Raw genomic sequence first — 15,876 nt, 5'->3', positions numbered from 1 at the left:
CACCGGGGGTTACGGTCACGTGACTTACCACGTCACTCAGGTCCTGCGCACCGTCGGTACGTACCGCCGCCAAGACACGCGGCGTCGGCTCTGCAGGATCCCCGTCTCCACCCGAAGATCAGCTGTTTGTGGCTTGCCGCCGGCCGGGGCAGCCACTCGTCTAGACTATCTGTGCCCGCCGAGGGACCTCTCTTACAGCAAGAGCGCTCAAGACTCTCATCCTGTGATACAGGTAGGAACTACTCCTAAGTGTTCCGAAGTGTTGTTACACCTCTTTTGCTCTGCTAGGTGAACACATTGTCATTTTGCCAGAGGTCATCTGGCTATTCCGATTATCTACATCAGGACATTTTCTTTAATAAGGCAATTTTGGCTTTTATTATATTTTATTTCCCTTTTGCCATTTTCCGTTATTTTCCTAGCGCATACCTGTATATATTACTTGCGTATATATACATATCTATGTGTTTTGTATGCTGTATTATTTGTCCCCTTTGTAAAATCTTTTTTGTTCCGTACACCTCGTACACATGTAAGGAGGTGGCGGGGACAATTGACTGCCTTCCCTCTCCTGAATATCTTTTACCCGTGTCATGTGCAGTTTTCTAATGTTCTTGCAATGTGTAATGTGTTGTATACATTCTCTTAATGTTTTACACTGTAATGTGAATGCATTTGTACATGTTTAGCTTAGGGATAGAGAGCTAAGGGCTAAACAGTTGGGAGGAGTTAAAAGGGGGACGGTGCAAAACCTCTGGACTTAGGAAAAGGACTTTCTGCTCTTGCAGCAGAGCCCTGGGTGGGCGACATGCACTGTAGTGAGGACAGAGGATTTAGGCTGCCCTAGTTTGACAGGCAGCGTGGACGGACACTGGCTCAGCGGGTTCGGCCCCAGGAGAAATACGGGGTTCTGGACCAGGAAAGGAGCAGGTGTTGTGCAGCCTTCTGCAGTCGCAGGGACAAAGCAGGAAATATTGTCTTGTTTACACCGTGTTCAGTAAAGTTCTGCTGTTAGAACAGAACTTTGGCTTGTAGTGTGTTCTGAGACCTCGTCCCCTGCAACCTGAGTGACTGTGTGCTGAAGGTAACTGACTACCGCAGGACTGGGACTTCACCTGTTGTTTCATGTGCAAGGTGCCAGGGTGCTAACTGACTGTGAATTAGTAGACTCGCCCACGACTATCACCCCTTGCCACCTTACACACGCACACTGCTCTTTTCCGTACACACACACCTCCTCTCTTCTCATGCCTCTGCTCTGTACACACACGGCACCGTTCCGAACACGTTGTACACACGTATCCGCTCTGTATACCTCATACACATGCGGCTCGGCCCCGTACACCTCGTACATATGCAGCTCTGCTCTGCACACCCTGTACACAGGGCTCCGGTCTGCACACCCCGTACACATAGGACTCGGCTCCATACATGGCTCCAAGCCATACCCCTTGTACACACATGGCTCCGCTCTGTGCACGTCTTTGCTCTGTACACCTCATACACACATGGCTTCGCTCCGTACATGTTGTACACACACACCTCTGCTCCGTACACACACGGCTTCAATCCGCCCATGGCTTTGAAAAAGACACGGGTCAGCTCTGCACACACACAGCTCCCCTCTGCATACGCCGTGCACATAAGGTTCCACTCCATACACCTCATACACACACGGCTCCTCTCCGTATACCTCATACACACATGCGGCTTCGCTCCATACATCTCGTACACACACGGCTCCTCTCCATACACCTCATACACATGCAGCTCTGCTCCATACACCTCGTACACACGTGGCTCCTCTCCGTACACCCCGTACACACACGGCTCCTCTCCGTATACCTCATACACACATGCGGCTTCGCTCCATACATCTCGTACACACACGGCTCCTCTCCATACACCTCATACACACGCAGCTCTGCTCCGTACACCTCGTACACACGCGGCTCCTCTCCGTACACCCCGTACACACACGGCTCCTCTCCGTATACCTCATACACACATGCGGCTTCGCTCCATACATCTCGTACACACACGGCTCCTCTCCGTACACCTCATACACACGCAGCTCTGCTCCGTACACCCCGTACACACACGGCTCCTCTCCGTACACCCCGTACACACACGGCTCCTCTCCGTATACCTCATACACACATGCGGCTTCGCTCCATACATCTCGTACACACGTGGCTCCTCTCCATACACCTCATACACACGCAGCTCTGCTCCGTACACCCCGTACACACGCGGCTCCTCTCCGTACACCCCGTACACACACGGCTCCTCTCCGTATACCTCATACACACATGCGGCTTGGCTCCATACATCTCGTACACACGTGGCTCCTCTCCATACACCTCATACACACGCAGCTCTGCTCCGTACACCCCGTACACACGCGGCTCCTCTCCGTACACCCCGTACACACACGGCTCCTCTCCGTACACCTCATACACACATGCGGCTTAGCTCCATACATCTCGTACACACACGGCTCCTCTCCATACACCTCATACACATGCAGCTCTGCTCCGTACACCCCGTACACACGCGGCTCCTCTCCGTACATCTCGTACACACGTGGCTCCTCTCCGTACACCTCATACACACGCGGCTCCTCTCCGTACACCCCGTACACACACGGCTCCTCTCTGTACACCTCATACACACATGCGGCTTCGCTCCATACATCTCGTACACATGCGGCTCCGATCTGTACACCCCATACACACGGCTCTGCTCCGTACACCTCGTACACACACGGCTCTGCTACATCCACACTGTAAACCCCTCCTGACCCCACACATAAACTTCTCATCCAGCACCATGACAACCAGCACAGCAGAGTGCTGCATACACTGAGGCTCCTGATCATGTGACCCCTGACTCCTCCCCTCCTGTGACCTCATCACAGGTCCTGTGTGCACAGAACAGCCGTATATGTGGAGTGCAGCTCTGCAGGTGGAGGGATGTGGAGATTCCCCATTACTGGCGCATTAATACTAGTAATATATTGCACCGGGGATGTCGCAGCCAATTCCCACAAGAAGAATCCTGGAAACACAGAATTAGAAATGATTCTTTCTCCGCAGTTTCTCTAGGACTTAATACATTCCTGATTCCGGAGAGTAATAGAAATACGGCAGAAAACAGAGGAAGAAAGTTCAGAGAAGAAGCTTCATAGAAAGACCCTGAAGTTACAGACGGCGTTTAACCCTTTGGGAGAAACTAGCAGGTAAAGACCCCAATATCCACAGGTGTCCCTTCTAATTGGGGGAGACTCTCACCTCTAATAATCCTCGGACAGTTCTGACAAACACGGAAAAGTGCCGCTTTATGGAGGTGACAGAAAGTCTGTTTAGTCACTTTAGCTCCATAGTATCCGCTGTAATCCGATGGTGAGAGAGGATTCACCCTGAAGACTCTCACATTGTGGGGATGATATAATAATGTTAGATTTGGGGAGTTTTTGACCGGATTCAAGTTAGTCTGCAGTTAGCTATTAGATATTAGTTAGTTATTCGATTTTCATGTACGGCAGTTAGCTATTAGTTATTAGCTATTCGATTTTCCATGAATGGTGAATTATACATAGAGTGGATATTGTTTGGGTAAAATTTTGATCAGGACTTTGAGACGTTTATTTTGACTACTTGTGGTCCTGGGTTATTCAAGTAAATCGCTTATGTCGCACATAATCAAACGCACTCAATCGTACGTAAATTCAATTTGAAAACAGGTACCCTGGACCACTACTACTCAAAATGAACATATCAATGTCCTGAAGAATATTTACCCAAAAAAATATCAACTCTATGTGTAGTTCAGAAGTTATTCACGTAAATCGCTTATGTCGCGAATAAACAAGTGCACTTAATCGTACGTAAGTTCAATTTGAAAAGAGGTACCCTGGACCACTACTACTCAAAATGAACATATCAATGTCCTGAACAATATTTACCAAAAAAAATATCAACTCTATGTGTAGTTCAGAAGTTATTCACGTAAATCGCTTATGTCGCGAATAAACAAACGCACTTAATCGTACGTAAGTTCAATTTGAAAACAGGTACCCTTGACCACTACTACTCAAAATGAACATATCAATGTCCTGAATAATATTTACCCAAAAAAATATCAACTCTATGTGTAGTTCAGAAGTTATTCACGTAAATCGCTTATGTCGCGAATAAACAAACGCACTTAATCAAACGTAAGTTCAATTTGAAAACAGGTACCCTTGACCACTAGTACTCAAAATGACCAAATCAATGTCCTGAATAATATTTACCAAAAAAAATATCAACTCTATGTGTAGTTCAGAAGTTATTCACGTAAATCGCTTATGTCGCGAATAAACAAATGCACTTAATCGTACGTAAGTTCAATTTGAAAACAGGTACCCTTGACCACTAGTACTCAAAATGACCAGATCAATGTCCTGAACAATATTTACCAAAAAAAATATCAACTCTATGTGTAGTTCAGAAGTTATTCACGTAAATCGCTTATGTCGCGAATAAACAAATGCACTTAATCGTACGTAAGTTCAATTTGAAAACAGGTACCCTGGACCACTACTACTCAAAATGAAAATATCAATGTCCTGAACAATATTTACCAAAAAAAAATCAACTCTTTGTGTAGTTCTGAAGTTATTCACGTAAATCGCTTATGTCGCACATAATCAATCGTACTCAATCTAACAAATTTTGTCCCAAATATTCAGAACTCTATGTATTTTTGAAGAATTATACAAAATATGCTAACTCCACATGTGAAACCTTTTATAGGTACCTCACTGTTTGCTATCACAACTTACTTGAAGTTTCCATAAGGGCTTAACCCACTAATCTATGTTCAATTCAAGGGTTGTTGAACAGATGCTAAGTTTGTGTGTGAAATTACACTTAATAAAGTTTTATGTCATCAAATTATTTATATGTAATTGTATCGTCATTCTTAACCTTTTTTAACTTTACATAGTGGTTCTTGTGTAGACATGGGGGTCAGTGGGTGCTCTCGTCCGCTGTCCCGACCGCCTTTACAAAGACAGCATGGACCATGGCTCATCCCAACTGAACGCCCGACCTCCTCAACAGTGGGTGGAACACTACTCAGACAACAGAGGGTGAGGGAATCACAATATTAGGACTTTCTTGGATCTCCAAACAATTGATGGCATAGATCACACAACCAGCAAAACACATAATGTAACAGGCAACAGTTTCTCACCCTTCCACTGGCTCCCCAGGGATTATAATATCCGTTCATCAGAGCTTCCAGGGCTACTTACTCCAAGCCAGCAGCACCCCGCTTTCGGCAGGCACCCACCGAGAACGGAATAATGCCAGATTTAGGAAGCTGACTGAGTACCGCAAATTCTGTAGTCAGGTCACTGAATTGTCCCAAGCTGTATACCATCCTTATGTAGTCTTTGATATCTCAGCCGAATCCTTGCATTTGATGCTGAAGTCCATGTAGTCTTATAATCCATGTTCGGTTATGGCCTGCCAATCGGATCCGCAGATCAAAAATTGGTACCATGCAGCAAGAGAGACTTGGTCACTGGACAGTCCTTCTATACCCCTGAGCTCTCAATTCAGACTTGGGGCTTCATGATTGGTGGAATAAGAGTGGGCTAGATTGGCTAGATTCCAAGCCGCAAACATAATATCCTTAGTACTAATGGTGTCTAACAGAGATGAGATAGAGTCAGCTAATTTACATAGAATCCAGCAATACAATGAAAGGTTAGCATAATTGATTTATCTGAGTCTGTGACCTTCCCTGGCAAAGGTAATTACATGAGTCAACAGGAACTGTAAACCTACACTCCTAAAGGTACCTTCACATTAAGCCACGCTGCAGCGATACAGACAACGATCCGGATCGCTGCAGCGTCGCTGTTTGGTCGCTGGAGAGCTGTCACACAGACCGCTCTCCAGCGACCAACGATGCCGGTAACCAGGGTAAACATCGGGTAACTAAGCGCAGGGTCGCGCTTAGTAACCCGATGTTTACCCTGGTTACCATCCTAAAAGTAAAAAAAACAAACAGTACATACTTACCTACCGCTGTCTGTCCCCGGCGCTCTGCTCTGCTCTCCTCCTGTACTGTCTGTGTGAGCACAGCGGCCGGAAAGCAGAGCGGTGACGTCACCGCTCTGCTTTCCGGCTGACCGACGCTCACAGCCAGTACAGGAGGAGTGCAGAGCACAGCGCTGGAGGACAGACAGCGTTAGGTAAGTATGTACTGTTTGTTTTTTTAACTTTAGGATAGTAACCAGGGTAAACATCGGGTTACTGAGCGCGGCCCTGCGCTTAGTTACCCGATGTTTACCCTGGTTACCAGTGAAGACATCGCTGAATCGGCATCACAAACGCCGATTCAGCGATGTCTGCGGGAGATCCAGCGACGAAATAAAGTTCTGGCCTTTCTGCTCCGACCAACGATGTCACAGCAGGATCCTGATCGCTGCTACGTGTCAAACACATCGAGATCGCTATCCAGGACGCTGCAACGTCACGGATCGCTGTCATTCTCATTCAAAAGTTGCTCAGTGTGATGGTACCTTTAGGAGTGTAGGGTTAGGCTACGTTCACACTAGCGTTGTGCGCCGCTGCGTCGGCGACGCAACGCACAACGCATGCAAAAACGCGGCAAAACGCACGCAAAAACGCTGCGTTTTGCGACGCATGCGTCGTTTTTTGCCGAAAGTCGGACGCAAGAAAAATGCAACTTGTTGCGTTTTCTTGGTCCGACGCTTGCGGCAAAAAAGACGCATGCGTCGCACAACGCAACAAACAAAAACGCATGCGTCCCCCATGTTAAATATAGGGGCGCATGACGCGTGCGTCGCCGCTGCGTCGCCCGACGCTAACCCGACGCACACTAGCATAACGCTAGTGTGAACGTAGCCTTAGGGTACCGTCACACAGTGGAATTTTGATCGCTACGACGGCACGATCCGTGACGCTCCAGCATCGTAACAATATCGCTCCAGCGTCGTAGACTGCTGTCACACGTTGCAATGTATGACGCTGGAGCGATAATTTCATGACGTATGTGCGATGTAGAAGCCGTTGGTTACTATGCGCACATCGTATACAATATCGTGCACACCTTTGTTACACCATGCGATCATGCCGCCACAGCGGGACACTAGACGACGAAAGAAAGTTTCAAACGATCTGCTACGACGTACGATTCTCAGCGGGGTCCCTGATCGCAGGAGCGTGTCAGACACTGCGAGATCGCTGGAACGTCACGGATATATCGCTGGAACGTCACGAATCGTGCCGTCGTAGCGATCAAAATGCCACTGTGTGACGGTACGCTTAGGGTACCGTCACACTATACGATTTACCTACGATCACGACCAGCGATATGACCTGGCCGTGATCGTAGGTAAATCGTAGTGTGGTCGCTGGGGAGCTGTCACACAGACAGCTCTCCAGCGACCAACGATGCCGAGGTCCCTGGGTAACCAGGGTAAACATCGGGTAACTAAGCGCAGGACCGCGCTTAGTTACCCGATGTTTACCCTGGTTACAAGTGTAAAACTAAAAAAAAACAAACAGCACATACTTACATCTGGTGTCCGTCACGTCCCTTGCAGTCTCTGCTTCCCGCACTGTGACTGCCGGCCGTAAAGTGAAAGTGAAAGCACAGCCGCTGTGCTCTGCTTTCACTTTACGGCCGGCAGTCACAGTGCTGGAAGCAGACGGCAAGGGACCTGACGGACACCAGAATGTAAGTATGTGCTGTTTGTTTTTTTTTAGTTTAACGCTTGTAACCAGGGTAAACATCGGGTAACTAAGCGCGGTCCTGCGCTTAGTTACCCGATGTTTACCCTGGTTACAAGCTAACGCATCGCTGGATCGCATCGCTAGATCGCTAGATCGGTGTCACACACACCGATCTAGCGATGACAGCGGGAGATCCAGCGATGAAAGAAAGTTCTAAATGATCTGCTACGACGTACGATTCTCAGCAGGATCCCTGATCGCTGCTGCGTGTCAGACACAGCGATATCGTAACGATATCGCTGGAACGTCACGAATCGTACCGTCGTAGCGATCGAAATGTTATAGTGTGACGGTACCCTTACAGTTCCTGTTGACTCATGTAATTACCTTTGCCAGGGAAGGTCACAGACTCAGATAAATCAATTATGCTAACCTTTCATTGTATTGCTGGATTCTATGTAAATTAGCTGACTCTATCTTATCTCTGTTAGACACCATTAGTACTAAGGATATTATGTTTGCGGCTTGGAATCTAGCCAATCTAGCCCACTCTTATTCCACCAATCATGAAGCCCCAAGTCTAAATTGAGAGCTCAGGGGTATAGAAGGACTGTCCAGTGACCAAGTCTCTCTTGCTGCATGGTACCAATTTTTGATCTGCGGATCCGATTGGCAGGCCATAACCGAACATGGATTATAAGACTACATGGACTTCAGCAACGAATGCAAGGATTCGGCTGAGATATCAAAGACTACATAAGGATGGTATACAGCTTGGGACAATCCAGTCACCTGACTACAGAATTTGCGGTACTCAGTCAGCTTCCTAAATCTGGCATTATTCCGTTCTCGATGGGTGCCCGCCGAAAGCGGGGTGCTGCTGGCTTGGAGTAAGTAGCCCTGGAAGCTCTGATGAACGGATATTATAATCCCTGGGGAGCCAGTGGAAGGGTGAGAAACAGTTGCCTGTTACATTTTGTGTTTTGCTGGTTGTGTGATATATGCCATCAATTGTTTGGAGCACCCACTGACCCCCATGTCTACACAAGAACCACTATGTAAAGTTAAAAAAGGTTAAGAATGACGATACAATTACATATAAATAATTTGATGACATAAAACTTTATTAAGTGTAATTTCACACACAAACTTAGCATCTGTTCAACAACCCTTGAATTGAACATAGATTAGTGGGTTAAGCCCTTATGGAAACTTCAAGTTGTGATAGCAAACAGTGAGGTACCTATAAAAGGTTTCACATGTGGAGTTAGCATATTTTGTATAATTCTTCAAAAATACATAGAGTTCTGAATTTTTGGGACAAAATTTGTTAGATTGAGTACGATTGATTATGTGCGACATAAGCGATTTACGTGAATAACTTCAGAACTACACAAAGAGTTGATATTTTTGGGGGTAAATATTGTTCAGGACATTGATATGTTCATTTTGAGTAGTAGTGGTCAAGGGTACTTCTTTTCAAATTGAACTTACATACGATTAAGTGCGTTTGTTTATTCGCGACATAAGCGATTTACGTGAATAACTTCTGAACTACACATAGAGTTGATATTTTTTTGGGTAAATATTATTCAGGACATTGATATGTTCATTTTGAGTAGTAGTGGTCAAGGGTACTTCTTTTCAAATTGAACTTACGTACGATTAAGTGCGTTTGTTTATTCGCGATATAAGCGATTTACGTAAATAACTTCAGAACTACACATAGAGTTGATATTTTTTTGGGTAAATATTCTTCAGGACATTGATATGTTCATTTTGAGTAGTAGTGGTCAAGGGTACCTGTTTTCAAATTGAACTTACGTACGATTGAGTGCATTTGTTTATTCGCGACATAAGCGATTTACGTGAATAACTTCTAAACTACACATAGAGTTGATATTTTTTTTGTAAATATTCTTCAGGACATTGATATGTTCATTTTGAGTGCTAGTGGTCAAGGGTACCTGTTTTCAAATTGAACTTACGTACGATTAAGTGCGTTTGTTTATTCGCGACATAAGCGATTTACGTGAATAACTTCTGAACTACACATAGAGTTGATATTTTTTTCGTAAATATTATTCAGGACATTGATATGTTCATTTTGAGTAGTAGTGGTCAAGGGTACCTGTTTTCAAATTGAACTTACGTACGATTAAGTGCGTTTGTTTATTCGCGACATAAGCGATTTACGTGAATAACTTCTGAACTACACATAGAGTTGATATTTTTTTCGTAAATATTGTTCAGGACATTGATATGTTCATTTTGAGTAGTAGTGGTCCAGGGTACCTGTTTTCAAATTGAACTTACGTACGATCAAGTGCATTTGTTTATTCGCGACATAAGCGATTTACGTGAATAACTTCTGAACTACACATAGAGTTGATATTTTTTTTGGTAAATATTGTTCAGGACATTGATTTGTTTATTTTGAGTAGTAGTGGTCCAGGGTACCTGTTTTCAAATTGAACCTACGTACGATTAAGTGCGTTTGTTTATTCGCGACATAAGCGATTTACGTGAATAACTTCTGAACTACACATAGAGTTGATATTTTTTTTGGTAAATATTATTCAGGACATTGATCTGGTCATTTTGAGTAGTAGTGGTCCAGGGTACCTGTTTTCAAATTGAACCTACGTACGATTAAGTGCGTTTGTTTATTCGCGACATAAGCGATTTACGTGAATAACTTCTGAACTACACATAGAATTGATATTTTTTTTGGTTAATATTATTCAGGACATTGATTTGGTCATTTTGAGTAGTAGTGGTCAAGGGTACCTGTTTTCAAATTGAACTTACGTACGATTAAGTGCGTTTGTTTATTCGCGACATAAGCGATTTACGTGAATAACTTCTGAACTACACATAGAGTTGATATTTTTTTTGGTAAATATTCTTCAGGACATTGATATGTTCATTTTGAGTAGTAGTGGTCCAGGGTACCTGTTTTCAAATTGAACCTACGTACGATTAAGTGCATTTGTTTATTCGCGACATAAGCGATTTACGTGAATAACTTCTGAACTACACATAGAGTTGATATTTTTTTTGGTAAATATTCTTCAGGACATTGATCTGGTCATTTTGAGTACTAGTGGTCAAGGGTACCTCTTTTCAAATTGAACTTACGTTTGATTAAGTGCGTTTGTTTATTCGCGACATAAGCGATTTACGTGAATAACTTCAGAACTACACATAGAGTTGATATTTTTTTGGGTAAATATTATTCAGGACATTGATCTGGTCATTTTGAGTACTAGTGGTCAAGGGTACCTGTTTTCAAATTGAACTTACGTACGATTGAGTGCGTTTGATTATGTGCGACATAAGCGATTTACTTGAATAACCCAGGACCACAAGTAGTCAAAATAAACGTCTCAAAGTCCTGATCAAAATTTTACCCAAACAATATCCACTCTATGTATAATTCACCATGCATGGAAAATCAAATAGCTAATAACTAATAGCTAACTGCCGTACATGAAAATCGAATAACTAACTAATATCTAATAGCTAACTGCAGACTAACTTGAATCCGGTGAGTTTTTGTGTTGCCGCCTTATAAGATTCACAATGGTTTTGTTCCTTTTCCACTGATGGATACAAATGACCGAACTATGAAAGACGGGAACCAAGGAAACATGTATTACTCTCATAGTCCGGTGCCCCTTTCTTGGCCTCCATACTAAGTATTGTCAGAAAACATACATAAAGATGGCTGGTGGTGATGGAGTCAGTGATGGACTCTGGTCAAATGTGTTTCCAGATCCGTAGTAGAAGATGAAGATGTCGTCCTCATCATGAAGTAGTTATTTCTCATGTCACGTGTAATGAATATCTCCTGCAGTATTGCTAATGCTGATTCCAGTGTTGGTAAATGGACGAGAATTAGCGTTATGGAAGATGAGTCTATGAGGAACGTATTCAGCTGCCAACTCCGAGGAAGAAACACTTTGTTGTCTGTGGCTTAAAATATATAGGTTTTATTGCTAGGTGTCAGTGAGAAAAGCAGAATGTTATAAAATAATAAAAATACCATTGCTGTTTGGGTCCCCGCCAGTCTCTGTATTTCTTGGTCAATCCTAGCAAACTTGTGATTCCTTCAGCCAATCATTTGCCGAAGCAATGAGTAACATAGCCAGTGGCTGGGAGCATGGAGGAGATGTTAGTCAGCAATTCAACTTATGTTCCAGTCCATACAAGACTAGACAATACGACATCTACACATTCTATCTAGTGATATCTTTCCCCTTATTGTCTCCTGTAATTTTATTATTACATGGAATTCTTTATGGTGTTACATTGGCTTATCGTTGTCCTATTCAGGTGCTTACAATATCAGATTTTCGCAGTGGTCTTCTGTATTAAGAGACGTTTTCTCATGGATATGGACAGAGACAAGATGGCAGAGAGAATATTACACCTCACCCTAGAGATCCTCTTCCGGCTTACTGGAGAGGTGAGAGATTCTGATGACGTCACATTACATCATTCTTATCTACGGGAATAACAGATGGACAGAACTGGGGAGGTGAGGACTCTGGAAGTGTCTGTAGTGAGATTTATTAATGTGACTCTCCATAACCAGGATTACACAGTAGTGAAGAAGACCTCTAGTGAGCGCTGTCAGGACCCTGTGTCTGAGGGATGGGGAGGACCCCTGAGCCCACTCATGGGGCCTCCACCTCACCCCCTGATACTTGTGGACATAGATGACCAGAAGATCCTAAAACTCACCTACAAGATGATTGAGCTGCTGACTGGAGAGGTGACACTGCTGGGAATGCTGGGACATTATACAGTAAAGGTGTGAAGGGATTGGAGGGGATGACGGTATCATTGTATGTGTCAGGTTCCTATAAGGTGTGAGGATGTCGCTGTCTATTTCTCCATGGAGGAGTTGGAGTATTTAGAAGGACACAAAGATGTGTACAAGGACATCATGATGGAAGTTCCCCAGCCCCTCACATCACCAGGTAATAGACAGAACTAAATACACACGACCTGTAATTATCTGTATGTAAAGAATGAATTCAGTCTATGTATGTGTTTCCTTCAGATTTATCCAGTAAAAGGACAACACCAGAGAGATGCACTCACCCTCTTCTTCCACAGTACCGTAAGCAAGAAGATCCCAATGTTCCTCAGGATCATCAGGTAGATGGAAAGAAGGTGTCATGAGATCTCCCCTATGATGTGTAGACGGCTGTGAAGGTCTTGTGCTCAGTCTTGTTTTATCCACCAGTATTATATGTTTTATACTTGTGTAATGAGAACAGTGGAGATGACAGGATTAGATCTGATCATAGATGTGACTTCTCCATCTGTTTGTGACTTTTTCAGTATTTGTTTCAGGGTGAAGATCTGACCCATATTAACACTAAAGAGACATTTGTGAGGGGTGATGAGCGGTGTAAAGAGGCGATTCCTGCATATGACTACCCAGGTGAGTAGTAACCACTTAATTCAGAGAAGTCAGAGATTCTTCTCGGTCACTGGATGTGGCTGCTTTATCGGTGGTGTAGTCCGGCCGTATCACAGTTGTATGATCACCATTTTAATGATAGAGCACAACATTCTCCTCCATCCGAAAATATTTAAATTATTTTGAGAAATTTGAAAGTCATTTGCTATACAGCTTACAGCCAGGAAGATTCACCTACCCTCTGGGATTAGAAGATGCTGACCATTACCTGCTCAAGTCAGTAAACTACAAAGCCAAATTACAGCGTACGTACAATATGCTGATAAATTAGAAAATCACTTGAAAAATAATATTGAGATGATCCTGTAAGAGAAAGTGGAGGGTAATGTTGCTGTTGGCTTCCTAGATCCCTGATATCTTATTGGATGAATCTACATTCTCTCCCTTCTGTGGTGCTGAATGTGCTCATATCGCCCTGTGACAAAGTCACTGGTAAAGTACTGAAGGGGAGATGTGTGAATCCGCTTAATGGTGTCAGTGATATAAAACTTAAAGTTTTTTCCTCCAGCACACTAAGTTCCGTGAGGAGTTAAGCTAATTTATATAATGGGCTGGCTTTTATGTGGACATCCATAGAGCGAATGAAAGGATGTCTACTTAATCTCCACCCCAGGGTGTGCTCTGGGGCTTAAACAGCTAGGCTCTAGAGGCAGTCTTGGTTTAGCAGGACTGGAGAGAGTATCTCCAGTGGTTTTTGTCCCGAGGAGGAAAGACTTAACCTCTTTTGCTCCAGAGTGGGCTGCTACCCGCAAACATATGTAATGTGTTTCAGCATTTTTTTGTTGTGGTCTTCCTGTTTTTGCCTGAAGGGCTGTGTTTTACTCTTCTTGTTGTCTTGTTGGTTTATGCTGCCATATAATAAACCAACCAAAGATTTAATGAGGCAGTGTTCCTGTTTTTACCTCCTTGTACCGCTGAGTGAGTTGAATTGCCACAAGTGGTGGAGAATGCGGACAATGTTCTGGTATCGCCAGTAGAAGCCATGGTCAAACCGCATGTCCTGGGTAAAGGAGGCCACAAGCCAGTGTATGACGTAACAATGACAAAAAAAAAGACTCGCACATCCAAACTAGTGTGAATAGGTGCATACCAGGAGCAGCTACCTCCATACATAAATATACAAAAAAGGTTGCACTCTATTGTGCAAAAGCATGTCTAATCTGAAATATATGAAAAATGAATAGCAAAATGGCTTTTGAACATTAGGAAAATATTTAAGAGACGCTTTGCACAGAATTTGATATAATCAAATAGTGTGAGCCCATCAACCGTCGTCAAGGTGGTCTCATAAAACTGATGGGTCCCTGACCCCCCCCTGTCCAAATGTGAACACTTACCGAAGGCCAATGTCTGTATGCCTGGGTGAATGTGGACACCTCTGTTCAGCAAAGCCTACATATGAGTTAGCCGGGACCAAGTGTGATGAGATGCAATTAAAAACCACATGGTGATGGGAGGAGTGCTGAGTCATTTTTTTTTATTTTTTTTGTTGTCATTTCTATGGTAGCTGACTGACTCAGCACTCCTCCCATCACCATGTAGTTTTTAATTGCATTTCATCACACTTGGTCCCGGCTAACTCATATGTAGGCTTTGCTGAACAGAGGTGTCCACATTCACCCAGGCATACAGACATTGGCCTTCGGTAAGTGTTCACATTTGGACAGGGGGGTCAGGGACCCATCAGTTTTATGAGACCACCTTGACGACGGTTGATGGGCTCACACTATTTGATTATATCAAATTCTGTGCAAAGTGTCTCTTAAATATTTTCCTAATGTTCAAAAGCCATTTTGCTATTCATTTTTCATATATTTCAGATTAGACATGCTTTTGCACAATAGAGTGCAACCTTTTTTGTATATTAGTGTATGACGTAAGTCACAATGCAGGACCTGCTCAAGCATCTTTTGAATGCTCAGCAGCAGCAACAGTTGGTACATCAGGAGATGTGTAAGCTGCTTGTTCAGCTGATGCAACAACAGCAGCAATACCAAAAGGATCAGTTCAGACAGCAGCTGCAGCAGATTAAGTTTCTTGCCGAGGCGGTTTATGAGAGAGCGGAAGCACATTCCACAAGTTCAGGTGACGACATGTACGTCCGGTAGGCGGTAGGACAAGCGATGCAGAAAATGCCATCGGGTGATGATATAGAGGCATTCTTGACTGTGTTTGAGCAGGTTGCACATCGGGAGAAGAGCCACCAGAGCAGTTGACTCGTGAACCCCAGAAGGCTTATTATGACTTGGCCTTACAAGATGCCCGGGAATATTAAAACCCGAGATATTGGCACGCTTCGGGGTCACTATGTCTGTCAGAGCCCCAAGGGTTCATAATTGGGCATGTTGTGGTGACAATCCCCCTCGCTCTCCGATGTTTGACCTACTGCATCTGGTATAGAAATGGTTGCAGCCAGAATACTCCCCTCCAGCCCAGATGGTCGAGCGAGTGGTCATGGACAGGTTTATTCACTGCCTCTCCAGGCCTGTGCAGACATGGGTTTCCCAGGGAGACCCCCAGAATATGGATGACCTGGTGAGCCTCGTAGAAAGGTACCATTTGGTCAAGAGGTCCCTAACTAAGCCGGGGGTGGTGCATCTCCCATACTGGGGTACCCAGTGG

At 44.1% G+C, this 15,876-nt stretch overlaps 1 protein-coding gene across 1 annotated transcript in view; it reads left to right on the top strand.

Annotated features, from left to right (window-relative positions):
- The first annotated feature begins 2,922 nt into the window (after positions 1 to 2,922).
- LOC138651790 (oocyte zinc finger protein XlCOF22-like) overlaps positions 2,923 to 15,876 on the top strand; it is a 71,333-nt gene continuing 58,379 nt past the window's right edge. The window contains exons 1-6 of the mRNA XM_069742293.1: positions 2,923 to 3,241; positions 12,096 to 12,228; positions 12,358 to 12,537; positions 12,622 to 12,745; positions 12,829 to 12,926; positions 13,125 to 13,215. Of these exons, the coding sequence (XP_069598394.1) occupies positions 12,151 to 12,228; positions 12,358 to 12,537; positions 12,622 to 12,745; positions 12,829 to 12,926; positions 13,125 to 13,215 (571 nt within the window). The 5' untranslated portion in view covers positions 2,923 to 3,241; positions 12,096 to 12,150. The remainder of the gene's footprint in view (positions 3,242 to 12,095; positions 12,229 to 12,357; positions 12,538 to 12,621; positions 12,746 to 12,828; positions 12,927 to 13,124; positions 13,216 to 15,876) is intronic.

Source organism: Ranitomeya imitator, chromosome 10 (genome assembly GCF_032444005.1).
Source record: "Ranitomeya imitator isolate aRanImi1 chromosome 10, aRanImi1.pri, whole genome shotgun sequence".
Classification (NCBI taxonomy): Eukaryota; Metazoa; Chordata; class Amphibia; order Anura; family Dendrobatidae; genus Ranitomeya; species Ranitomeya imitator.
Note: the sequence above shows the minus strand (reverse complement) of the source record. Positions and strands in the feature narration are given on the sequence as shown.